The sequence below is a fragment of the Chlamydomonas reinhardtii genome, chromosome 12 (assembly GCF_000002595.2).
Source record: "Chlamydomonas reinhardtii strain CC-503 cw92 mt+ chromosome 12, whole genome shotgun sequence".
Lineage (NCBI taxonomy): Eukaryota > Viridiplantae > Chlorophyta > Chlorophyceae > Chlamydomonadales > Chlamydomonadaceae > Chlamydomonas > Chlamydomonas reinhardtii.
In genome coordinates, this window is record NC_057015.1 from 5,380,125 (window position 1) to 5,404,412 (window position 24,288).

At 63.8% G+C, this 24,288-nt stretch overlaps 4 protein-coding genes across 6 annotated transcripts in view; 2 read left to right on the forward strand and 2 right to left on the reverse strand.

Moving 5' to 3' along the window:
• Positions 1-15: 15 nt before the first annotated feature.
• On the reverse strand, positions 16-1,751 carry CHLRE_12g529751v5 (uncharacterized protein). Of its 2 annotated transcripts, none has more exons than XM_043068544.1 (3): positions 1,487-1,751; positions 789-1,277; positions 16-674 (listed from the first exon to the last, which is right to left on the reverse strand). In XM_043068544.1, exons 1-3 carry the CDS (start codon positions 1,596-1,598, stop codon positions 361-363), a joined length of 915 nt encoding a protein of 304 aa, XP_042918639.1. In that variant the 5' UTR covers positions 1,599-1,751; the 3' UTR covers positions 16-360. The 2 variants fall into 2 exon arrangements, with proteins under 2 accessions (XP_042918639.1, XP_042918640.1); XM_043068545.1 differs by having other exon boundaries at positions 207-674.
• A 214-nt stretch (positions 1,752-1,965) lies between these two features.
• CHLRE_12g529800v5 (uncharacterized protein) lies at positions 1,966-5,331 on the reverse strand. Of its 2 annotated transcripts, none has more exons than XM_043068546.1 (5): positions 4,497-5,321; positions 4,227-4,411; positions 3,844-4,006; positions 3,206-3,451; positions 1,966-3,036 (listed from the first exon to the last, which is right to left on the reverse strand). In XM_043068546.1, the coding sequence occupies exons 1-5, from the start codon at positions 5,211-5,213 to the stop codon at positions 2,899-2,901; spliced, it is 1,449 nt and encodes a 482-aa protein (XP_042918641.1). In that variant the 5' UTR covers positions 5,214-5,321; the 3' UTR covers positions 1,966-2,898. The 2 variants fall into 2 exon arrangements, with proteins under 2 accessions (XP_042918641.1, XP_042918642.1); XM_043068547.1 differs by having other exon boundaries at positions 2,177-3,036; positions 4,497-5,331.
• Positions 5,332-5,481: 150 nt separating this feature from the next.
• CHLRE_12g529850v5 (uncharacterized protein) lies at positions 5,482-16,771 on the forward strand. The gene is made up of 28 exons (XM_043068548.1): positions 5,482-6,107; positions 6,323-6,459; positions 6,614-6,673; positions 6,849-7,039; positions 7,171-7,222; positions 7,366-7,476; positions 7,734-7,868; positions 8,009-8,138; positions 8,248-8,474; positions 8,665-8,823; positions 9,077-9,294; positions 9,506-9,617; positions 9,882-10,025; positions 10,156-10,289; positions 10,490-10,511; positions 10,631-10,704; positions 10,867-11,050; positions 11,321-11,446; positions 11,656-11,705; positions 11,820-11,869; positions 12,167-12,255; positions 12,459-12,647; positions 12,804-13,226; positions 13,417-13,513; positions 13,691-14,043; positions 14,381-14,944; positions 15,108-15,198; positions 15,366-16,771. The coding sequence occupies exons 1-28, from the start codon at positions 5,630-5,632 to the stop codon at positions 15,446-15,448; spliced, it is 4,683 nt and encodes a 1,560-aa protein (XP_042918643.1). The 5' UTR covers positions 5,482-5,629; the 3' UTR covers positions 15,449-16,771.
• A 6,282-nt stretch (positions 16,772-23,053) lies between these two features.
• CHLRE_12g529950v5 (uncharacterized protein) overlaps positions 23,054-24,288 on the forward strand; it is a 4,520-nt gene continuing 3,285 nt past the window's right edge. The window contains exons 1-5 of the mRNA XM_043068549.1: positions 23,054-23,195; positions 23,284-23,373; positions 23,463-23,555; positions 23,726-23,829; positions 24,021-24,144. Coding sequence (XP_042918644.1) covers positions 23,085-23,195; positions 23,284-23,373; positions 23,463-23,555; positions 23,726-23,829; positions 24,021-24,144 — 522 coding nt within the window. The 5' untranslated portion in view covers positions 23,054-23,084. The remainder of the gene's footprint in view (positions 23,196-23,283; positions 23,374-23,462; positions 23,556-23,725; positions 23,830-24,020; positions 24,145-24,288) is intronic.

Here is a 24,288-nt window from a genome sequence, read left to right on the forward strand (position 1 = left end):
CCGCCGTCAGGCCACAGTACGGTATGGGGAATCATAAGACAGTCCCCATTGTCAGGATGCTGTACATGCAGCAACTGTACCCATTGTGCAAGTACCTGGTCCGTGTCTCACCTCGCGTACGCGTGGTTCTTTGCTCTGCATCAACCTATCGTGATCAGTTCTCAACCACTTAAAAACGGTATTCTGGCTGCAATGTGTGACAATGTCACAATGTGGCAGTCTCACCACGCAACGCCTCCTGCTTGCCTCCCCACCGCTAACGATCTTGCACGCCGTGATCCACTCTCGGACTTCCACATTCGGGCTCCAACAAACATGTGCACTACCGTATGGCGTTGTGATTCCTCACTTCTGCCGGTGTCAGCCCGCCGCCAGCTGCTCCAGCCGTGTGTGCCAGGCGCCATTCGGCACAGCAGAAGGCCTCCGCACGATGGTGCCCTCAAACCAGCTTTCATTGTCGTCACTGCCACCACCACCAGCTCCACTAGGTGCACCGCTACCGCTGGTAGCGCTGTCACCCCTGCCGCCGTTCGCCACTGTTGCCCCACCACTAGCGTCGCCTGAGCTGGTCACGCCTCCTGCCGCTTCCTGACCGCCGGAGCCGCAACAGAGGTGGTGCTTCCACACCTTCACCACGGTGCTGTGAGGTGGAAGCTCCCAAGCCCTCCGCGCACCTGCAGCGGCAGGCGCAGACACAAGGCCAGCGCCGCATGCCGCCCTTCGTGCAGGGGAAGTACCCGTTGGGCTTGGGCTTGGGCTTGGGCTTGGGCTTGGGCTTGGGCTTGGGCTTGGGCTGGTGGGCTCAACAAATGGCGGTGTTGGAGCGGGTCCCTGTTTGGCGAGCGCGGAGGCGGAGGCGGAGGCGGAGGCGGAGGCGGAGGCGGAGGCGGAGGCGGAGGCGGAGGCGGAGGCGGAGGCGGAGGCGGAGGCGGAGGCGGAGGCGGAGGCGGAGGCGGAGGCGGAGGCGGAGGCGGAGGCGGAGGCGGAGGCGGAGGCGGAGGCGGAGGCGGAGGCGGAGGCGGAGGCGGAGGCGGAGGCGGAGGCGGAGGCGGAGGCGGTGGTGGTGGTGGAGGTGGCGGCGCTGGAGGTGGCGGGGGTGGCGGGGGTGGTGAGGGCCGTTGTGTGGGCGATGGTGGCGGCAGTGGCTGCGGCGGTGGTGATGACGGTCGGGGTGGTGGAGGCGGGGGCGGGGGAGGAGGAAGCGGAGGTGAGGTAGGCGACGGTGGTGGTGGTGGTGGTGGTGGCGGCGCTGGAGGTGGCGGCGGCGGTGAGGGCCGCTGCGTGAGCGAAGGTGAGGGTGGTGGAGAAGGTGATGGCGTTTGCAGCAGTTCTCGACCATCGCCGCTCAGCTTAAGGTGCATGTTCTCCTCCGCCCGCGGCTCTGCAGGCTCGGGAGTTGAGGTGCCGGAGGGCGGGTGTTGGTCAATGAGGGCATGGATGCGCGTGAGCCCCACCGCAGCAGCGATGCCGGAGTTTGCGGACACACCTTTGCCAGGCACACCCGAAATCCCAGCGAGAGCCGCGGCCGCCGCCGGCGTGAGCCCCAGCAGCAGTAGCAGTAGCAACAGCCCCTTTTGTTTGGGCAGGACCGCCGCCATCTTTGAACACCGCTCCATACACGCAATCAAGCTAATATACCACAGCGATTACGGTGCGTTTGCAGGCGTTGCAAAATAGAGGCAAAGCTGTTTGTGCCGTAATAGGCCCGTGGCAGCCCGTGGGTCTCTGCCGACGCTACTGCCGACCGAATGACCGTATGACCGCATGAAAAGCTAACAAGGGCTATTTGCATGTTGCTCATCGGTCCCAGGGGGCAGATGCAGAGTGATGGTCGGCACAGCAGCCGTGGGCCCCGATGTCACTTGCCGCGCGGGGCCCGCCGACGACGTCCGCGCCCAGTCAGGATAGGTGTGGTGCACTGGTGCTCCACATCGCCTCCACCTGCCAGGAAGCGGCAGCTAGGCTGAGACATGGATGTGGCAAAGCGCCTCAGGTCACGGAAGGGACCAGGCACGGCGCATTGTGCACAGGCTCCAGCGCCCACAGCTGCGCGTTTGCCCGCTTGCAGTGTTGCTCAGAGTTGAGGAATACTGTACGCTATCGCTGCTGAGCCACCAGGCACACCACATCCCTAAATGATGGTGACACCCCAACAGGCGGGCACCCAGGCACAAAGCAGCACACTTGAATTATAGACAGGGAATCCTCAGTCAACACGGAGACAGCTCCACGCCCCTTGTGCACATGCAGCATCATTCGGCAAGGCCATGCACTGCGGGCTCGGGCCCCAGCCTTCACAACGAAGTCCAAGAATTGCTAGGCATTCAGGGCTGCCGTTGACAGACCCATTTGCAGCTCAGTACCCGTCCTTCATGCACACAATTCACTTTATCCACATGGTATGCGACAGTTCCCTATGCTACATGAGCGCCACTCTGCTCTCGTTCAACCACGCGCTTCCCACCGCTCGCTAGCTATGCACATCCAGCATCTCTCCTCGGCCACGCTTTGTCCACGACCATTTGGGACTGCCCCTCTAGCAGCACCCACCCGAACCATAACCATGGTGCCATGGCTCATGGTGGCAAGGACATTGAACTCCATCAGCCCACTTGGTGCAAGTGCAACAGTCACAAAGAGCACCCTGTTACGCAAATTCCGACCATTACGATGGCAGCGTGCCTTCAGGCGTCCTCCACAGCACCACACAACACAACACAACCGCGGACCGCGGTCCGTCCGTCCAGACAGGCTTCCGGACGATCGGAAACTACATCACCCTTCCCATCGGTCCCTCCGCCTATCCCAGCCATCATGGCACTCTCCCTACTCCCCCAACCACCAACCTTGTTGCCCCTTCAAAAATCTCACACGCACCAGCCTGCACTGCTACAGTGCTCATTGCTGAGCCCCAGGAGCGGGATCGTCGCCACTGCGCCAGAATACAGCTATGCCAGGCCGCGCACTGCGCAGGGCATCTAGCTGTGCGAGGAAGGCGTCATCTTGTGCTGCTGGGTTGGCACCAATCTCCAGGCTCTGTAACATGGGAAATGTAAGGCAAGTGCATGTGATTGAGCTGTGACCGAGTACTGCGGCCAAGCACAGAACACATGTATAGCTGCCATACTACCAACATGTGACCTACTGACTGCCCCAAAAATCACATCAGACCATGTTGCTTATAGTTTTGGCTACTTCCACACACCTTCAGGCAGGGGGCACCACCAGCTGCCAGTGCAGCAAACACGGTTGAGGTGTCGCTGATGGAGAGGCCGGTTCCAGATATGCACAGCTCCTCCAGTGCAGGCCAGGAGCCGCTGCTGCTGCCTCCACTGGATGCAAGGGACGCTGCAAGAGCTGCGCCACCAGCTGCAGCCAGAGGGCAGCCCACCAGGCTCACGTGCTTGAGGCCCGGCACCCGTGACAAGGACTCCACTGCCAGCGGCCCCGCCTGATGCAGCCCCACGTAGGGAAAAGAAGCAATCAGCAAAGACAGACTATTTACAGAAATGTACATGAGTGATTTCGGCTGGTGGAATTATGCGACGCTTCCACTGCAGGAGCCCACACACGCGTGCCCAACGAGCACAGGCCACACGGGAGCTTACCAGCGCGGCCAACGCAAACCACGCACAACACGAGCCGCGCGCGGACAAAAGCAGCAAACACAGAAGCTGCCGCGGCGACCCTCAACAACTTGAAGCCACAGCGCACGCCGAGACACATCGCCGCACATTTATGACACCCTCCCCACACACGGTGCCCTAACCTCGCAACCCCCACACCGGCCCCCACATCCTGTGGCTTCGACCTGACAGGCCCACCATACCCGTTTGCGCTCACCTGTGTCCCAGAGAGATCAAGGTGTCCAACCGAACTGGCACCAGCTGCTGCCACTAGGGCTGCGCCAAGGTGTGCCGCATCGGCGTCAGCTATGGCCTGGTTGCCAGCCAGCACGAGCTCCTGGAGGCTCAGGCCAGCGGAGAAAGCCTTGCTGAGGGCAGCCCTGGAGTTGGTTGTGTTGGGGGGACCGGGGCGTACGCGTAAGGGTTCGGGTTGGGGGGGGTTGTAGATACCAGCCCAAATGAAACCGAACCAAATGCATAAGAGCGAGGAGGAGAGCGTAAGGGTGATGAGCTTGGCACAGACAGGATTCCATCACACAACTGTTTTTCCCCAATGGCAGTTTCATTTACAACACCCCTCCTTTCCCAAAAAACACTTGCATGGTCTTGGGGCCCAAGCCGCAGTCAGCTGCATCAATGGTCTTCAACGCACTGCTGCCGCCGCTGCTGCTGCTGCCAGCACCGGCTGCACTGGCAGCAGCTGTTAGCCCTGATGCCAGCACCTCGCCACCGTCATCACCAAGCTCTGTCCCGCGCAGGTGCAGGGTTTGCAGGTGGTGGGTGCTCTGCATGGTAGCAACACAAGAAGAGTAAGTGCCGTATGTAAAACCTCATAGCAACTGTCCCTTCCCGTGGAACATTCATTCTCACCTGCAGCAGTTGGCACAGTGCGCGTGCACCTGTCAGGCCCAGGGAGTTCCCCTGAAGGTGCAGCTCCCGCAGTCTGCCACTGTTGCTGCTTGCTTGGGCTGCTGCAGCCAGGCCGGCAGCGCCCACACTGCACCCCTGCACCTCCAACACAATCTCGCTGCCTGCCCAACCGCTGCCTGGCGGCGCTGCTGAGGCTGCACTCTCACACGCAGTCCCAACAGCGGAGGCGCTTGGTGCTGTTGTGAAAAGGGCGGCGAAGCCCTCATCCCCCAGCTGCGGGTTGTTGTTCAGCACTAGGTGGCTGAGGGAGCTGCAGCTGTGCAGCGCGGACGCCAGCGCTGCAGCACCCCTGCGGCCCAGTCCCTTGCCAGTCAGATCTAGCCTCGTGAGGCTGGAGCTGGATGCCACACCCCGTGCCAGTGCCTCAACGCCGCTGTCACCCAGGCTGGAGTCGCCCACGCACAGGGATCGCAGAGAGCGGTTACTACCCAGTGTTTCAGCCAGCAGCTGAACAGACGCTAGGCTGAGCGGGTGCGAGGAGGCGTAGAGCTCGGTGAGCGTAGTGTTGTCCTTAAGAGCATGCGCCAGAGCCGCCACATCCTCGTGCCCAAAGCGCCGCTGGCGCAGGATCGTCAGCGACTGCAGCTTTGGGTCGTTCGAGGTGACACGCTGCACCAAATCCTCTATGCCGCGTGTAGCGGATTGTCCCCACACCATTGCAGCAGCTTAGCACAGTGCAAAGCTTCTGTAACTATGGCGCAAGGAGCAACACGGCGGCGTGCGAGCAGCTGCGGTTAAGGGTTTCTGAACTGTGACATGTGTACGTTATGAAAGGAGTTGAATCTAATCTGCAAGTAACTTGGTTGCTGAAGACCCAGAAGAGGGACGTCCGCGATTGATGCCTTGCCATTGCCACTCCCTCCGCGCTCTTCGTGGCGCTTCGGAGGACTTGGCCAGCTCATATATACAAAGAGCTCGACCATAACTGAATGCACTCAAGAAGAAAGGACACAATTCAAACTTCTGGAACAAGCGTCTTACGAATTTCGCCCGCGTAGTTATGCACATTAATAACTTTACAATAGAAACGATATTCATTGGCGAGAGCTAACGTATTCGACTTTCTGCCTTGCATGTCGTCCTTGGTTCGGCCCCACGAACCGCGAAACGAGCATGCCAATGATGCATCCAGCGCTGCTCCACCTACGTACCGGAGCGCCAGTTCGGCGTGGGCAGTGCCGAGTGCGGGTCGGGCCCCAGCCTTCGAGAGCCCAGTCGAGGGCCAGGCGCCCTCCCTTGCGGCGTCGCACAGCGGGCCTTCACCAGCCCGGGAGGCCGCAGCCTTGGCTGTAAACGACGACGCGGCCAGGACTGGTCTCGTGAAGTTGGCTAATGGTGTAGCCTTGCCGCTGGGTGCAGTTCAGAGCATACGTGCTGGTAGTCATTCAGCCAGCGCGTACGGGTTAGCCACTGCCCCCCCTCCCGAGTCTGTGGCGAACTTGGAGGATCTTGACAGGCAGTGTGCCCTGAAGCAGCTGCACAGCGGCCATGGCCTGGCGGGCAGCAGTGGACCGGCAGCCGCACCAGTCTTGTGTAGCTTTCCAACAGCCGGTGAGCCACGTGACGGGTGCATGGCGCGCGAGGGTGTAGTCCACAATACTACTGTAGCTCTGTTTGATGGGCGAATGCCAGGACACAAACATGAGTGGGGCGGTCTGCTTGAGGGAGGCAGTTCACCCGGCAGGTCCCTTGGGTTTCGACAACAAAAGGGTATCGGTGAGGACAGTCCTCCATCACTAACAAGCGTAGTATCTCCAATCTTGCAGACCCTGACTATGACGAGGGCCGAGTGGCAGAGGCAGCCAACTTGGCGGCCAAGTATGGCGGCATGTGGTTGCGGGGAGCGCTAGCCAAGCAGCGGAACCAGGCTCAGACACGTCTCCACCCAGTCTTCGTTGGCATGGTGGGTTACTTGCACGTGGCTGGGTGTGCAGCATGGGTCCGCATGTTGACCCGAACAAGCACTGCCTGCCTGGCGCGGCCTGCCGCGGTCGGAGCTGTGTGTTGCTTCTGACAGTTTGGTGGGCTTGCGGGTGGTGCTTGGTGTTGTGGTGCAGGTGCGGCACGTGGATGGAAGTATGGACCTTGTCCGTGCTGGTGACATGCAGCCGCTTCAGGTGGGTGGGATGCCTTCAGGCCATTGGGCCGCTGGAGGAGGTTGGGCGGCCTGGATGTTCAGATAATATGTACGGACGATGCAGTCAACTGCCGCATCTTAGATAGCTCGACTGGCTCGACTGGCTGTGACGGTGTGTTCTGTTCCTCAGCTGTTCAACCTCAAAACCTGCCCAGGCTGGCTCATTGCTGTTCACGGATGGCGAGGCGGAGCTGCTGGCGCTGCACCCGCAGCTGCCCAGCAACCTGTACTTCTTCCCCGCCAACATGTACGACTACGGCACTGCGGAGCGGCAGTACGTGACGGTGCACTTTGCAGCTCCGGGCAGGCTGTACGTGCTGCTGCCGGAAGACACTGCAGAACCAAGGTGGGGGCACAAACCTGGGTGTGAACGGCACACGAGGAAAGGTCCGGACAGGCTGGCAGCGTGCGCATCCTACAGCTCTGTGAAACGGACTGCGCCAGTCTTGACCTGTGTGACCTTCTGCCTCAACACAGGTGGCTGCGTGAGCAGTTCTTCAAAGTCCGGGAGCCGCTGTACGGCGTAAAGGTATGCACGGGCAAGCGGCACGAGCTAGCAAGGGAGCAACGGAGTGTGCACTGTGCATGCGGTAATGCGTCTTGCTGCCTGCTCTGATGTCGGAAGTGTGAGCTTCCGTGCGCGGCCACCAACCAGTGTTGCGGCTTGCCCAGGTTCGGCTGTCTGCCCGATGGAAGATGGGCTTCGTGACCAAAGTGCTGGCCAACATGATGACACACAAGTCGTCAGCAGATGAGCGTGTGCTGGTCTACAAGTCCAAACGGGTGAGCTTGCAGTGACGGTGCCTGCCGCCCGCTGCAGTCTAATAGTTGCCTTGCCCCGTCTTTAGCACGGCGCGTATGACATGCGCTAGTACGGCGCTCAGTACTACCGTATGTCCAAAGCCATGCGTACATCGCTATAGAGCGGCCAACAGGCACCTACACGCATTTGTAGCAGGTAGATTTGAAGGGGATCGATTGGCCGATCAAGCTCAACTGATGTGTGACAAATGCAAACCCCCATGTCGTGTGCCCCGCAGCTGTACCGGGCTGGTGACGTGGTGCACCTGGGCGGCCTGCCCACCGCGCGCTTCACAGACACCATGTATGTGGTGTGCACAGCGCTGGACGGCAACGGCGGCCTTGGCGGGGAGGACGGCGCGGCCGATGCTGCGGTGGGTGTTGCGGAGTAAGGGGCTGGTGCACGCAGTGTGCTGGTGTGCTCGTGGAGTTAGCGTTGTAGCAGGCATGGCGACAGCCGCCTGTGCCATGCAAGTGTTTACACTAGAATGACACTTGCTCACCCGCTTTGCAGAAGGCCGCCGCTGCGGCAGCAACGGCGCAGCTGGTGACTGGCTGCGACGAGTGGGGCGTGTGGCTGACGCGGCTGCTCAAATCTATCCGCCGCAATCGTGTCGAGGACGCGCGGGCATTGCTGGACACTGGTAGGCGCTTCTGCAGGGGTAGGCGTGTTCCTTGCACAATATTTCTAGCTAGCATCCCTGCTTACAAACATGCGCTTGCTGACGTGCAATGGCCCGTGCCCGCCGCCAGACTGCTGGAGGCAGCGGGCGGCACAAGGCGACCCGCTCAGCTGGCTCCCGCCGGAGGAGGTAGGGCTGGGCGAGTCGCCGCTGACGTCGGACCTGGCGGCCGCCTCCAGCAACGTGGAAATGCTGGCGCTGCTGGTGGCGCACGGCCGCTGCCAGCTCAGCTTCCGCGGGGTGCGGCTGCTGGTGCGGCGCTGGGAGGAGGTGCCGGCCAAGGACGGCGGCGCGCTGGTGCGTGTTGGTCGGTGGGGTGCTTTCGGTTGCTTGTAATTCTGCGCAAGCGCCGTGCGACATGGAAGTATCAGTTTGTTAGAATGTCACACGTGGAAGCTTGCAAGCGGGCCTGATACTGGTAATGGGGTTTTAGCCGTGCAAGCACGTGCCCCTTGCTTGAGCAGTAGCCGTGTGTTCTGCGGCGCAGGAGCTGCTGCTGACGTACATCCGGCGCTGCCCGCGGCCGTTGAGCACAGTGGCGTGCATGCTCATGGCCCTGCGGTGGGAGGTGGAGCTGCGGGACCGGGCGCGCACCGCCAGCTCGCAGGAGCTGCGGGTGGTGCTGCGGCGCTTTCAGGAGCTGCAGGTGTGTGTGTGTGTGGTGTGTGTGTGTGTGTGTGTGGTGTGTGTGTGTGTGGTGTGTGTGGTGTGTGTGTGTGTGTGTGTGTGTGTGTGTGTGTGTGTGTGTGTGTGTGTGTGCGTGTGTGTACACAACGAAACCGGGAACCGCCTGCGCAACGCCGCGAGTGTGTGTGCGTGTGTGTGTGTGTGTGTGTGTGTGCGTGTGTGTAAAAGGAGAAAACGACCCTGCAGTTTTCGCTACCGCCACCCCCATCCAGGTGGTGCTGCTTGAGGGGCTGGCTGACGTGGCGCGGACGGGCGGCCCCGACGGCAGCAGCAGCATGAGCCTGGCGTGGCTGAGCGGCGTGCTGGACCCGCCGCAGTCGCCGCCGCCGGTGTCGCTGGGCGACTACAGCCCACTGCGCATCGCGTTTGAGGACCGCGACTACGGCTTCATGGCCAGTGCGGTGGCAGAGGCGTACACGCGCCAGAAGTGGTGAGCGGGGCTGGAAAGGTGTTGGTGTGCAGGAAGGTGTCAAGAGGTGGAGGCGGGGGCTTCATCAGGAGACGCAGCTGCGAGGCCCGCGCTGGGTGTTGGGGGAAGCAAGAGGACGGGTTCGCTGCGTCTGGATGGCTGCGTGATTCGAGGATGCAGTGTGTGTTTGCTTTTAATTAGCTGGCGGCTCCGCGCTCCTCCCCGCCTGCAGGCTGGGTGCCAGCTACCTGTCGCTCACGCCGCGCGATGGCAGCCGGGAGCTGACCCTGCTGGACCCGCTGGTGCTGCACACCGTGCTGCACAAGCTGGGGCTCGTGGACGAGGTGCGTGGCGAACTGAACGTAGCGGTGTGCTTGAGTTGTGCGACCCATTATCGTGGTGGGTTGAGTAATGCGACGCATAGCCGTCGTGGGACGTGGCGTCGACTGTATTCCATGTTGCAACCTTAGGACTTCGTCCCTAGAACTCCGCCACTGGTGGCGGTGGGGCGGGGGTTGGGAAAGTTTGCCAGGTTGCAAGGCTGTTTGGCGCCGCCGTTGACTTTCCGCTCCGTCTGTCCCGGCTGCTGCCCGCCCGGCCGCGTGCAGGGCTTGCTGTCGTACCTGGCTGAGACGGTCACGCGGCTGTGGTTCCTGTCATGGGTGGTACCGGCGGCGTTTTTGTCCAGCCCGCGCGGCCGGTGGTGCATGCGGCTGCTGGCGGGGTTGTGCTTCATCGTGATGTACAATGAGGTGAGGTCGCTGTCCTGAGATCTTGCCCATCGCGCAGTTTTCGCCTGACGTCTGTGTTATGCGAAGGTGGCTATGAAAGCGCCTCAGCCGGGCTGGCTGACAAGCATGTGTCGTCCCCGCTGCCTGCCAGTTGCTGCTGATGGACCCCGAGGCACAACTCAGCAAGACCGTGACGACCGGCACCGCCCTGTGCCTGTGGCTATTCGGAAATGTGATTGAGGCCATGGAGACCGTGGCTGCGGCATACGGCGGCAGGCTGGCCAAGTGAGTGGCTGCAAGGCCCGCCAGCAGAGCAATGAGCACGTGCATCTGCATGGGCAAACAGCTATTGTGGGGGCGCGATCCAAACCGTCTGATAAATTTCTCTGCAGAGTTGCGAAGCGCAGCATGCTCCTGCTGATAGCTGCGTGCTAACGTTGGCACGCGTGACCTTTGCGTGACCCTCCAACTTCATTCTCGCCTAGGTACATCAAGGCCAACCCCCAGGTGCGGCCGTCACACCACATCATAAGCTTCACGACCTTGTCGTGCACACTGAAGCAAAATATGGCCTGCAACCTGCCGTTCACGAAACCATGTTTGGTCCGCTTGGCGTGTGTTTGCAGGAGTTCTTCTTCCTCCTGTGCGAAAGCCTGATGCTTTCGCTCTGCGTGGGCTACCTGCTCGTAATTACCGAGACGTGAGCGATGCGAAATCCGTCGGTGACTTTGTTGCCGCGCCGCTAGTGGATGATTGACATTTGGTGCCAGTGCAATACGCGTGCTGTCTGTGGCCGCATTATGTGTTCTTCCGTGCTGACTTCTCGCAACGCTGACCACACCATGTGTCCTGCGCGCTGCAGGGCTCAGATGCAGACGGACGTCTTTGTGCGCCTGACGCTGGTGTGGTGCAGCCTGGCTGTGCCAGTGTTCCTCAAGTTCCTGTACATGCTGGTGCCCATGTTCCAGCGCCTGGGGCCGCTGCTCAACACCGTGTACAACATGATGCAGGAGCTGGTGGCCTTTGCACTGCCCTTCGCCGTGATCGTGGGTGACGCGAAGCGTGCATGCCTGCCGTGCCATTAATCTTTCCATGCGCGCACCTTCTGGTTTCCTGACCTCGTTCCTGACGCTGACGAAACCTTAGCTGAATGCTGAAGGCGGCGCGCCATCATGCTTTAGCACTTCGCAAGCCAAGCCACTGCGTGCGACCTGGGCTCTGCCGCCGCTCCAGGTTACTTTCGAAGTCCCCAAGCCTTTCTCATGCGATTTCCGACACGGATGCTCACTCATCCCTGCACACACGGCTACACGCAGACGACGGGCTTTGCCACCAGCTTCTACATCGTGCACCACGTGGTGCCGGGCGGCGAGTCCATGGCCTTTGTGGACGTCATGCTCATGTACTTCTCCGCCTTCCTGGGCGCCTTCGACCTGCACCAGGTGTGGCAGGCGCTGCATGTGGCGATGCTGCAGGCGGGGGCCGGGCGCTCAGGGAAAGCGCAGGGCGACGCGCAGGGGTGCCGGGGTAACCCGTACGCTGATGAGCTGCCTTTGCTCCACTCATTGTCGCCATTGCGCCTAGCCGCTCTGCTGGCGGTGCCACCAGGGGGCCGACACGGTAACCGTAACCATGTGTGCTGTGGCTGCAGTGGGACGACCTGGTGAACCCCGAGCTGCGTATCTTCGGCATCACCCTCATGTGGGTGCTGCAGCCCTTCTTCCTTCGCCTGTGGTTGCCCGACTGTCCTTGGTTGAAGGGGACCCGTCTCTAGAGCTTACCCTTCTGCTTGTCGCTCAATGGCCCATCACACAGGGTCGTCTACCTGATCATTGCGGGCATCCTGCTAGCTAACCTTCTGATCGGTGAGTGCAGTACAGTGCAATCGTGATGTCACACCACCATGCTTGTCCGCCCAACCTGGCACCCGCGACCAAGCGCCATTCACCGATACCTTGCCGCTCGTATGATGTGATTGGTTCAAGCCCTGTTCCCTTCCAACCGTTTCACGGTTTCACCTTTGCACGGCATAGGACTCGCATCCATGCTTCGCACCACCACCGTCACCACCACCACCACCACCACCACCACCACCACTACCACCTCACTTGTCACCTGCCGCCTGTGTCGTGCCTCGTGTGCCTGCCCTGCCTCCCCTGCAGCCATCATCAGCTACAAGTACCGGCCCGACCAGGTGGCGGCGCAGTCGGTGTTCGGACTGGCCGAGGTGGTGGACAGGCACCAGATACAGGCACGTGGCAGCGGCGCGGCGGCGCCCATGCCTTAGTCGCGCCCCGGCCGGCAGCGCGACCCTACTCGGGACCCTCGCCATGCTCATCGGTGCCTCTTACCTGGGTTACCACTCGCAAGCTTCCCCGCTTGGTCTACCGTTCCGCAGCTCATCCTTGCAAACCCTCCTCGCCCCGCGCTTGCTGTCTTGCACTTGTCTTGCAGGTGGACTGCGCCATGCTGTGCAGCCCCTTCTGTCTGCTGCAGCTGCCCTTCCGTGTGCTGCCGCGCGGCAGCCGGCCCGCCATCCTGCCCTACACCTTCTACCGCATGGGCCTGCCGCCGCTGGAGGGCTTCCGGCCGGCTGCACCCCACATGGCAACCGTGCCCACAGGCCGAGACGCCGTGCCGCAGGTAAGACAAACCGCCCTATGCAACTGCGCATTGTGCAGCACTTGGGCACGCCACTCACGTCAACAGTAAAGCATGTGCCCCGCCATCCTGCTTGAACGGTGCGGCCCCACCTCTTCCGCTGCTTCGCCTGCTGCTTCTGCTGCATGCCGCCTGCAGCTCCTGTTCCACCTCACGCTGCACCCGCTCATGCTGGCCGGAGCCGCGGTGGCCTTCCTGGCGATCAGCCCCCTCCTGGTGCTGCGCTTCGGCCTGGTGGGCCACCGCCGCATGCTGGACCGGCTGTGGAGCGGCAGCGGTGGCAGCGGCAGCGGCAGAGCTGGCAGCAGCAACAGCGACGGCGTGGGCGGGGGCGGGACAACGCGGAAGGGCTCGGTCAGTATGGGCGTCGGCAACGGAACCATGTCCAGCCAGGGCGCAGTCAGCGTGGCGAGTGGCGGCGGTCGCAGCCGCCGGTCTGGTGGCGGCACGGGCAGCGGCGGTCTGTCGGGCAGCTTTGGCTCCGAGGACCCCAGCCTGGGCCTGCAGGCGGCCGGCGCGGGAGACCCCTGGAAGGACGTCGGCTACTTCTGCACACTGCGGGTGAGCGCGCACGCATAATTATATGCTGGGCCCAAACCCACATGGTGTGCCGACGTGCTCCTCAGGATGCTGACCACTAGTCCTGCTGTGGCGCCTGCTTTCGGATTTAGCACCTGCATCCACTTGCGTGCAAGGTCTACCCGTCCTTGCTCCCCACCCCACCTCACCGCCACCCCCACACTGTGCGCAGGGCCTGCCGCGCCTGGCCTCCCTGGTGGGCCGCGTTGTGGTTGCGCACGTGGTGGGTCTAGCGGCGGTGCTGGCCATGGCGCTGATTTTCTTCACAGGTGGGTGCGGGCGGCATGGGCGGGAGTGCGTTAGGCGCTGGCTTAGGGACCTTCTGGATGTGCGGTTGCTGTGCGACACACCCGCACAGTCACACAGCATGCCCCTTCTACACGCTGCGCATCCATATGCCTTCGAAGTTCGCCCACCTCGCCCACACCGCCCCACACCCTGCACAGCCGGGTCTCTGTACCTGTGGGCTGTCAGCACGCTGCTGGCGCTGTACAATGTGCTATACGAGCCGCTGACGCGCTTCGGGTCCGTCAGCCGCCGCGCCGCGTTCCGCTACCGCCGCGCGATACAGCAGTGGCGCAAGCAACGCACTGCGGTCGCGGACAGCAGCGGCAGGGCCGGCCACGCCGGTGATGACGGGGGCAGCGAGGCTGGAACGGGGATTGAGTCAGGCAACGATGCAGCTTCAGATGCTGGCAGCACCTCCACATCCGCTCGGCGGCGCTCCACGCTGACTGCCTCTCAAGTGGCACAGCGCTGGAGCACGCTCACCAAGGGTGCGGCACAACAGCGGCAGCGGGTGAGCACCCGGCAGGCGGGCGGGCGGGCGGGCGGGCGGGCTTGCAGGAGGGCTTGCCAACCTTACATTGTGTGCGAGGCGAAGCATTGCTGCAGCGGGTACAGCGGCTACGGCATGCAGCTGTGGCATGATGATTGCATGAAGGATAGCAACGGACCAGGGTGGGGCCAGGGGTGGGGCATGGGTGTGCGCTTGGTCGCAGGCGGGCTGGACTCCACATGGACTCAATCCGCGTGCACGCGCGGCATTGCAGTCTTAGTGTCTTGCCCATCGCTGCTATCGGATTCCAGCTTGTACGCGGCAAAGCACTTTTAGATTCGGATTGTGCCCTGTACAGGCAGTTGCTTCAGGGCGCTACCTCACGCGGCAGCACGTGGAGCAGGCAGTGCTGCGAGTCTTCGGCATTGGGTGGGAGGCAGCGGCAAAGGCAGAGGGGGCCGACGACACCGCCAGTGGTGGTGCCGGAGTCCGGGCGCGGTCTCTGGTGCCTGGTCCTGCCGCCCGCTTTGGTGCCGGCGCGGACGACGTCAGCAGTGTGCACGTGCACAGCTCGCCGCACCTGAACATGAAGTCGCTTGAGGAGCAGGAGGCCAGTCGTGACCTGCGGGCCCTGGGCCGCATGAGCTCCTTGGCCGCAAATGCAGCTGCGGGTACAGCAGCAACAGTGGGGGCGGCCTCCGCGCGCAGAGGTGCAGCTGCAGGCAAACGCGCCGTTGCAGCCGTCCTCCCAGCTGCGGCTGTCGAGGAGGGAGTTGCACCTGGGGGCAGCTTCCGGGCTGCGGGGAATGCAGGCCGCATGGTGTCTGAACTGGCTGGCGCATCTGGGCCAGCTGCCATGAATGGCGACGTCCACAAGCTGGCGGAAGCTCTGTGCAGGCCGCTGCAGGAGCAGCTACAACAGGTAGGCGCTGTGCGTTCATGCGGGTTGTCAGGAAGAAAGGTGGGAGTGATGGTCTCTAGCAGCGGCGCCAGCGGATCTTCTCAATTGTCTCCTGTAGCCGCAACTGACGTACCGTACTGCGTTGAATGTTTCCCTCCTCGTGCCACGCCCCTCTGGCGCGCAGATTCAGGCTGCTCTGAGCTCGCGGCTGGATGCCCAGGCCACGGAGCTGGGGCAGCTGCAGGAGGCGATGGGGGCACTGCGGGAAGTCATGGGTGAGTGGAAGTCGTGGGTCGAAGGGAACTGGCGGTGCGTGGACTAGTGGAACGGGTATGGCAGTGCGGGGGGCACCTGATTGCTCGTTTCAACTCTTTACTTGGTGCATGTGCTGCTTCTGGGTGTCTACGGTGATGTGATGCCCTGGTGCCCCATGCGCATGCAGATGCCTCGCTGCACACGCGTGACGATGTGGAGCAGCGCCGCCGGTCTGTGCTGGCACGTGCGTACGGCGACGAAAATTACTGACCTGGCTTATTGTTTGCTGTAGTAATCCTTCAGCTATCCGTTTGTCGTGCGGACGCACGTGCAACCGCAATGCAAACCTTTGAAGATGCTTGAAGATTGCTTGTGAAGGTTGAATGACCCTCCAAAGCTTGTGACTCCCGTTCGAATGCATATCGATATTCATAGAGTTTGGGTCGGAGACTGGGCCTCGGAAACACTGGCGCAAGGTTGCTGCCTTGCTGCTACGGCACTGCACACCTGGAACCAGAGCAGCGCACCACACGCGGTATTGCTTGATTGCGCATTCATGCTTGCTTTGTTATGCATGCACTGATCGATGATTTCGCAGTAATGGGGCATTGGTTGGCGGACACGGAGTATCCACGATAAAAGTGGCAACACGTGCACTTAGTCCTGGCGGCTGGCGTTGTTTCACACTGTGGGGCGGACGGGTGTGGGGGAGAAATGGGAGGAGTAGGGCACCGCACAGGCGCAGACACCACTTCAAAGCTGATGTACGGTATGTGCTGATTGTCCATAGAGTGCAAAGGAGAGAGGCGGCTTGGCCCTGTCGTCTTGGTTAGCCAGCTATGTTAAAGTGACGGCTGCCTGGATGCCTTCCGGTGGGTCCTACGGCTCTGGGCCGTGTAGCTGCGTAGTATTTGGCGGCCGAGTGCAAATGTGGTTTGGCCGGGGTGACGTGGCCATAGGTAGCGGGCTCGAGCTGATGGGCTAGTTGGTGTGTGTCCAGAAGGGCCGCCAAAGCAGTGAACACATGTCGTGCGCCGTTGCCGGCGTGTGTCATTCACCGGCAACCAGTGCCTGAGTATGAGTCATGAGGCGGGTAACAGCGTGTGAACTTAGGAGCGGGAAGTTACCCCAGCGGTTGAGAACTGACGAGCTGTGGGTGGGTTGTGCGAACTACGTCCCGGTGTGTGGCTAGAGGTTTGGCGTCTGTGGTTTAATTGTAGCCGTGTGACGGTGGTGTCTCTCTGGCTCTGGCGTCACCTTCGCCTGCACTGCGCAGGGCGAAGGCTCGTGGGCTCGTGTTGGAGGCGTTGGGCAGCTGGTCATGCGGGCGCTGAGCTGAGGAGGAGCTGCGTTGGGGGTCTGTTTGCCGTGGTGCTTTATAAGTGTGTGCTCAGGGGAGCTTGGGGTCCAGGTTTCGTAGACGGGCGGTTGGCTTGCCCTGCTGGGTGGTGAGCGTTGGGTGTCGGGCAGGGGGCCGCCCATGCAGGAGGCGGTGGCTCCCTAGTCCCGCAACACCGGCCCTGGCCCGGTGTTGCGGTGTTGCTCTCTCTCACACGACCTATCGTGCGTAGCTTTGTGAAAGCATCGGAGTGATCAACCGACTGCTGCCTCAGACTCAACACCTGGGGCCGGGCTGCGGAGCGCGTTCACGCAACCAAACTCAACCACGGGGCATCAGTTACCAGCCGCTCGCACGCAGCCGCTGTAGCTAGCTCAATTAAGGCCCGCTCGGCTTAGTCCACCGAGCGCCCAGCCAGCTGGGAAAGACCGCCCTCGCCCCCGGAGTCGCCATCGACAGCTGACGAGCAGTCGACCGTCCGCCCTCTGGCCCTAGCGAGTGGCCGTCGCCAAAGCGCCTTCAGCAACACCGCAACCTGCCTCTTGGAATGCCAACGCCTACTCGGCTCTTTCGGCTACTACCGAGGGTATGTCGACCACTACTCGGTCAAGATGGCGCCCATCACGGCGCTCACGGCCAAGGCAGTGGAATGGGGCCCGGACACGTGGACCGCAGAGCAGCAGCGCGCCCTGGACGCCATCAAGCACGAGTTTGCAGAAGGCGACCTGGTGCTGCGGCCGCTGGACCCCCAGCGTGAGCTCATCCTGCACACGGACTGGTGTGAGGTGGGCATCAGCGGCGTGCTGGGGCAGCTGGATGACGACGCGCTGGAGTACATGGTGGCCTGTGTCAGCCGCACCTGCAACGTGCATGAGCGGCGCTACGGCAGCTACAAGGGCGAGTTGCTTGCGGCGGTGTGGGCTGTCCAGACGCTGCGGCCGTACCTGCACGGCCGCCGCTTCACTCTCGTCACCGACCACGGGCCGTTGGAGTGGCTGATGACCCAGCGCGACCTCACTGGCCAGGCCGCGCGGTGGGCGCTGATCCTGCAGCAGTACGTGTTCAGCGTTGTGCACCGGCCCGGCAAGCTGCATCAGAACGCCGACGCTCTCAGCCGCTGCCCGCTGCCGACGGACGTTGATGCGGCTGGCGCGCGGCTGGACCAAGCGGATGAGCCACCACCGCCGCCGCCACCCGTGGTGTTGTACCCCGGCCGCCGCCTGCCCGCCTACGCCCAGCCCCCCACCGCCACCACCCTCACCACCATCGCGGAGGCCGCTTTTCCGTCCGCCGACGGCTGGCTGCCGCGGCTTGCCGCGCACTTGGCCAGCTCCACGGGCGCTGCCTGGCCCTCCACCACCGTGGCCGGTGCCCGTGCCTCAGCCGTCTGCCTCGCCACGCTGCATGCCAGCCGCGCCGCCGGGCCGGGCGCCTGCGTGGTGGACGGCTCGGACCTCCTGGCAGGCCACAACGGCACCACCAGCGATCTCAGGGAGATGGCGCCGGCGGCGGACACAGCGGTGCGCACAGCGGTGGCGCTGGTCAACCGGCATGGGGCTAGCCTGCGGCAGCTGCGGCTGACGCCGCGGCTGCGGCTTCGGCTCTGCACTGCGCGGGGCAGCGTCGTAGGGCTCGACACCAGCCTGCAGCAGCACTCTTTCTTCGACGCAGCGCAGGGCGACGGCGTTGCAGTGCTGGAAGCACCCGGCGGCCTGGCTGCCGGGCTGCAGGCCTGCCTACGATTGGGCATCAAGGTGCGGCGCTACGTGTCCATGGAGCCTCAGCCCGCAGTGCTGGGAGCCGTCGAGAAGCTGGTGCGGGCACTGGCCGCCGCCAACCCGCTGTGCCTGCCGCTTGCGGCCTGGCGGCAGGCCGGGGCGCCCCGGCAAACCGCACTGAGCGGCCTGCCGCTGCGCGACGGCGGGCAATGGCTGGTCTTCGCCAGCTGGGGTAGCACCAACGGCTGGAGCGACGCTGACGCCCTCAGCTTCGTGGGTGGCCTCCAGCTGGCGCTCCGCAAGCAGCACTGCGCACCGCCGGCCTACCTCCTCCACGGCCCCACCACCACCCGCGCCGAGCAGGAGCAGCTGGGTTTCCCCTTTGGCCTGCCTGCGACGATGGACACAGTGCAAGCGGGCGTCGCCGCTCACAGGCTGGTGACGCTGTACACCAACCTTGCGGCGGCTGAGCACCTCGCGGCTGTGCTGGAGCGGCTGCCGCCTGAGCCCGACCGCACCCTGGCGCAACAGCTGGAACCGGGCCGCCGCCCCATGGTTGCGCTGCGGGTGGAGCCCCTACCCTACCGCCCAGCCCACGTCCCTGGCCAGCGACTGGTGGCCCTCCCGGCCGGGTCCGACGCGCCGCCATTGCGCACAGTACCCGGCGACGAGCCCTGCCATCTGTCAGTCACGGACTGGGAAGCGGTCCTCGGCCACCGGCCCGGCACTGCCGACACGCTACCGCCTGACCTGGCCATCCCAGCCCTGCGCAACCCCATCTCGCCCCGCACCGCCGCCACCGCCCTCGCCGCCTGCCTCGCCCTCCAGCGCAGCTACCTCACGCCCCACGACACGCATGCCCCGCCGCCTCTGCGTGTGGCCCCGGCACCGTCGCCGCTGGGGGGGGGTGAGCCCGCGGGAGAGGATGACCAAGCAACGGTCATTGCGCGCGGGCTGCTACAGCGGCAGCCGGCGCCGGACCTTGCCTTCACCTTCTCCACGCTGGCCGCAGTTGCAGCAGACGCACAGGAGCAGGCGACTGCTACGGCAGAGAATCAGAGCTGGACGGACGTGTGGGAGGATGCAGAGGTCTTGGCGGCGCTGCGGGCCGGCGGGGCAGCAGCTGGGGGGGCAGCGCCACGACGGGTGACACGGCGTATGGCGGACTACCGCTGGGTCAACGGGCAGCTGCTGCGCAACATGTCGGACGGCCTCACCAGGGTGTGCCCGCCGCCGGACCAGAGGGTGGCGCTAACGCAGGCGGTGCATCAGCGCACGGGCCACCTGGGCGTCAGGCGGACGCTGGCACTGCTGCAGACTGGGCACTGGTGGTACGGCATGAAGAACACCGTGCGGCAGGTGCTCCGGGCCTGCCGCGCCTGCGACATGAGCAACGCTCGCGGTGAGGCGCTGCCATCCAGGCTCAGCCCGCTGCCGGTCATGGGGCTCTTCTATCGCCTCGGCGTGGACCTGGCCGGCCCTCTGCCGCCATCGGAGCCGGACGGCAACCGCTACGTCATGGTCGTGATCGAGCACTTCTCAAAGCACGTGGAGCTGCTGCCGCTGCGCGACAAGACGGCGGCACGCACAGCCCGGGCGCTGGCAGACGTGTTCGCGCGGTTTGGCGCGCCGGCTGAGGTGCTGACGGACAACGGCAGCGAGTTTGAGGGCGAGTTCGCAGAGCTACTGGAGCGCAGCTACGTGGACCACCGCCGCACCTCGCCCGGCCATCCCCAAGCAGATGGTGCGGCGGAGCGCGTGGTCCAGGTGCTGAAGCAGGCGCTGCGGAAGACCTGCTACCTGACCGCCGACGCCAGCGCGTGGGAGCAGGCACTGCCAGAGCTGCTTCTGGGCTACCGCTGCTCGCCCCAGGCCTCCACCCGCTACTCGCCCTATGAGCTCCTGTTCGGAGGTGTCGCCCCAGTCATCCCACCTGCGGTGCGTGAGCGGATCTCAGTGCCGTTGGACTTTGAGGACCCCGAGGCGGCGACGGCGTCTCTGCTGGCACGTATGGAGTGGGTGCGGCAAGCCTACCCTGCCGCCGCCAGCAACCTGCTCATCGCGCAGCACCGCGACACCCTGCGCTACTCCGCCATCCGCACGGGACGCTACCTGGCGAAGCCAATCACATACGCACCCGGCGACTACGTCTACGTGCGGCGGGTGGACGCCGCGCAGCGCCCCACCCTGCATTTTGGCCAGCACGACACCATCCTGCGCGTGGAGTGCATTGGGCCCCTGGGCGTGGCCGTCCTGGTCGGCCGCGACGGTGCCCGCGTGCGGCGCCGTGCTGAACACCTGCGCCCATGCCACCTGGACATCGACCCCGCCATCGACCCGCAGCTGTTCCGCCCCCAGCGCGACCTGCAGTGCGAGGTCTGCGGCTCCCCGCACCAGGAGGCTAAGATGGTGCTGTGCGACGGCTGCAACACCGGCTGGCACACCCACTGCCTGCGGCTGCCGCGTGTGCCCCGTGGCCAGTGGCTGTGCCCGCGCTGCAAGGAGCTGGACGCCGAAGAGGAGGTGCTGCGGGCAGGCTGGGCGGCTGAGGAGACTGGCGACGCTGCCGCCCCGGCGGCGGCGGCCGCTGGGCTGGCAGGCACGGCGGCTGGAGAGGCTGGCGCCGCGGCCGCAGCGCCCCAATGCGGGGCCGCCGGCCGCCGCGAGCGGCGCGGTGTGCCGGCCGCGGCGGCTGAGAGCGAGGAGCTGGGCCGCCTGCTGTTCCCCCGAGCCCGCACCCGGCGGCTTGACGAGGCCGCCTCCGATCTGGGGGGGCGGCGCGTGCGCAGGGCTGAGGAGGGACCGGACGGAGTGCTGGAGTACCTGGGCGCGCTGGCGCGGCCGCGGTACTTCCGCGTGCAGTGGAGTGACGGCGAGGAGCAGCAGCTGACGCTGGCGGAGGCGCGTCGGTTGCTCGCAGACTAGGTTGGCGGGGAGTGAGGAGGGTCGGGCAGGGGGCTATTCAGAGGTTCACGAGGGAGAGGGCTAGGGGGGCGAGCGCTGGGGGGGCAGTGGGCTTTGTGCAGCGGCTCGCAGCCTGTCTCCACCACGGCTTGATCAGGCCTTGAGCGTCAGCCTGCCGCACCTACGCCAGAGGCGATTCGGCGGACTGGGCTATGGGAGGCAGTGAGCGGAGCCAGGAGCCGCCATGGCCATGCATTGCCCCCGGCGGAAGGGCCGGGACAGCCGGCGCCTTGAGGAGCGTCAGCATTTAGTAGGAGTAGCGAACGTACGGCTGTGGGGGCAGGTGGGGTTAGGCAGAGCATGTTAGTGCAGGAGTAGGTAGGGTGCAGGCCCAAACCGCGGGACCATATGCGTGCGAAGTTATGTGTGAGGCCCAAACTACGGGACCTGATGCGTGCCGTTGGTTGGCTGCGTGCGTGTGCTCGTGCCCTTGCTGTGCGTGCTGCCACCGGTCACTAGTACAACCATGCCGTCGTTAGGACCCCGGACATGTTTGTGGGGGGGACTTCAGCCCCCGGTGGCAGCCCTAGAGCAAAACATGGCTGGGGCGTGACAGCTGTCGTGCGCCGTTGCCGGCGTGTGTCATTCACCGGCAACCAGTGCCTGAGTATGAGTCATGAGGCGGGTAACAGCGTGTGAACTTAGGAGCGGGAAGTTACCCCAGCGGTTGAGAACTGACGAGCTGTGGGTGGGTTGTGCGAACTACGTCCCGGTGTGTGGCTAGAGGTTTGGCGTCTGTGGTTTAATTGTAGCCGTGTGACGGTGGTGTCTCTCTGGCTCTGGCGTCACCTTCGCCTGCACTGCGCAGGGCGAAGGCTCGTGGGCTCGTGTTGGAGGCGTTGGGCAGCTGGTCATGCGGGCGCTGAGCTGAGGAGGAGCTGCGTTGGGGGTCTGTTTGCCGTGGTGCTTTATAAGTGTGTGCTCAGGGGAGCTTGGGGTCCAGGTTTCGTAGACGGGCGGTTGGCTTGCCCTGCTGGGTGGTGAGCGTTGGGTGTCGGGCAGGGGGCCGCCCATGCAGGAGGCGGTGGCTCCCTAGTCCCGCAACACCGGCCCTGGCCCGGTGTTGCGGTGTTGCTCTCTCTCACACGACCTATCGTGCGTAGCTTTGTGAAAGCATCGGAGTGATCAACCGACTGCTGCCTCAGACTCAACACCTGGGGCCGGGCTGCGGAGCGCGTTCACGCAACCAAACTCAACCACGGGGCATCAGTTACCAGCCGCTCGCACGCAGCCGCTGTAGCTAGCTCAATTAAGGCCCGCTCGGCTTAGTCCACCGAGCGCCCAGCCAGCTGGGAAAGACCGCCCTCGCCCCCGGAGTCGCCATCGACAGCTGACGAGCAGTCGACCGTCCGCCCTCTGGCCCTAGCGAGTGGCCGTCGCCAAAGCGCCTTCAGCAGCCCTAGAGCAAAACATGGCTGGGGCGTGACACACAAGTGCCTACATGCAAATACGGAGGCCTGGAAGGTAGCCCAGCACAAGGAGGAGGAGGCGGCAGCCAAGCGAGAGCGGCAGGCGGCGGGCGTGGCACTACTGAGGAGTGGCCGGCCAGGAAGCGGTAGAAGGTCGAGTGAAGGACGGAGGTGAGGAATGGAAGGCAAGGAAACGTTGGAGGCTGTGGAGGCTGAGGCTATGATCAGCTCGGCTGCTGCTCCACCTGGACCAACGGGCGTGTCACCGAGTGCGACCCGGTCGCCCCCTTGCAAGCTGCATCGGCATTAATAAATACATTTCCAGTTCTAGCAAGGGTCGCGGGGCAGAAAAACACACGAAAATGAGACGGTACGGATCGGGCATCCCGCATTCGGTTTGGGCGCTTTGGCACTGACGGAGGAATTAGTGCAGTCCACGACTGATATTAAGTCGTGTCCAGACTCAGCTAGGAGCCATGACTGTCGAGGGAGAAGAAATTTCACTGCGGCCGCTGCGCCCGGGTGGCAACGCGGCCAACCCGTTTGCCAGCTTCGGCAAGGGTCTGGGCTTTGGCAAGGGCAAGAAAGTAGGTCATATCTCTGGGCGCCGCCGTGAGGGATCTTTGGCGCGCCATTCTGTGCTTACCACGGCGGCGGAACTGTGTGCTGTTTCAGGCTGCGGCCCCGGTTGTGGAGGACAAGCCGCCCAAGAAGAACAGCGAGCGGGTCCGGTATCCCAAGGACTTCCTGCTCAAGTTTATGGAGGTGAGGCCTCTTCAGCGCTCGTGAAGTGGGGCAGATCAAATTGTTCGGCTGGTCGCAAATGCTAATTTGGAACGATTTCCGCTGTGCAGAAGTACAACAGCTGCCCGAGCGAGCTGGAGCAGCTGAACCTGGACTGTGTTGTGACCGGCGAGGACCGCCAGGCGCAGCAGGAGGTGCTCCAGGCAAGCCAGCTGCCGCATATATTGTTTAGGGACCCTGGGGTGCTGGGCCGGGGTTCGCGGGAGCTCCTAGGAGCCAGCAGTGTGCAAATGCAGCCGCCGAAATGGTGTTGCGCTGCAGCACCGCTGCAGCTCGCTGAGATCCCAGGAATGCTCCAATTCACCCATTTCAGAAAGTCGCGGAGGAGATTGATGACCGCGACTGGCGCTCGCGCACATCGGTGGGCAACTACCGCGAGGAGCGCGAGTTCCGGGAGCCCAAGCAGCGGGAGGCCAGGTGAGGCTGGCATGCTCATAGATTCGTTGTCTGGGGGGTCGGGGTGCTAGGAAGGCCGCTATAGCGGGTGCACGACGTGCAACTACCCCGGCAGCACCCGACACTTGCGTCCCCCGGGCTGGGTAGTGCGGCTGCGCTATGCACGCACACGCCCGTGCCGCATGCCTTAACATGCAATCTTCTCCTCACAGGGAGACGGCGGAGCCCCGCCAGCAGCAGGCCCGCCAGGCGCCCGCGCCCCGCGAGGCTGCTCCTCAGCAGGCGCAGCAGCAGGCGCAGCCCGCGGCGTCTAGCGGCCCTAGCGGTGATGAGCAGGTAAGGCGACGGCGAACTGCAGAGATCCTCGCGCTGCCATTTCGAGAAAGTATGGGTGGCAGGAAGACCTGAGCAGGGGTCTTCCATGGCCTTCACACCGCTGGCGCCTGATTGACACGCTGCTGGGGCTCCGCGTTCCTGCAG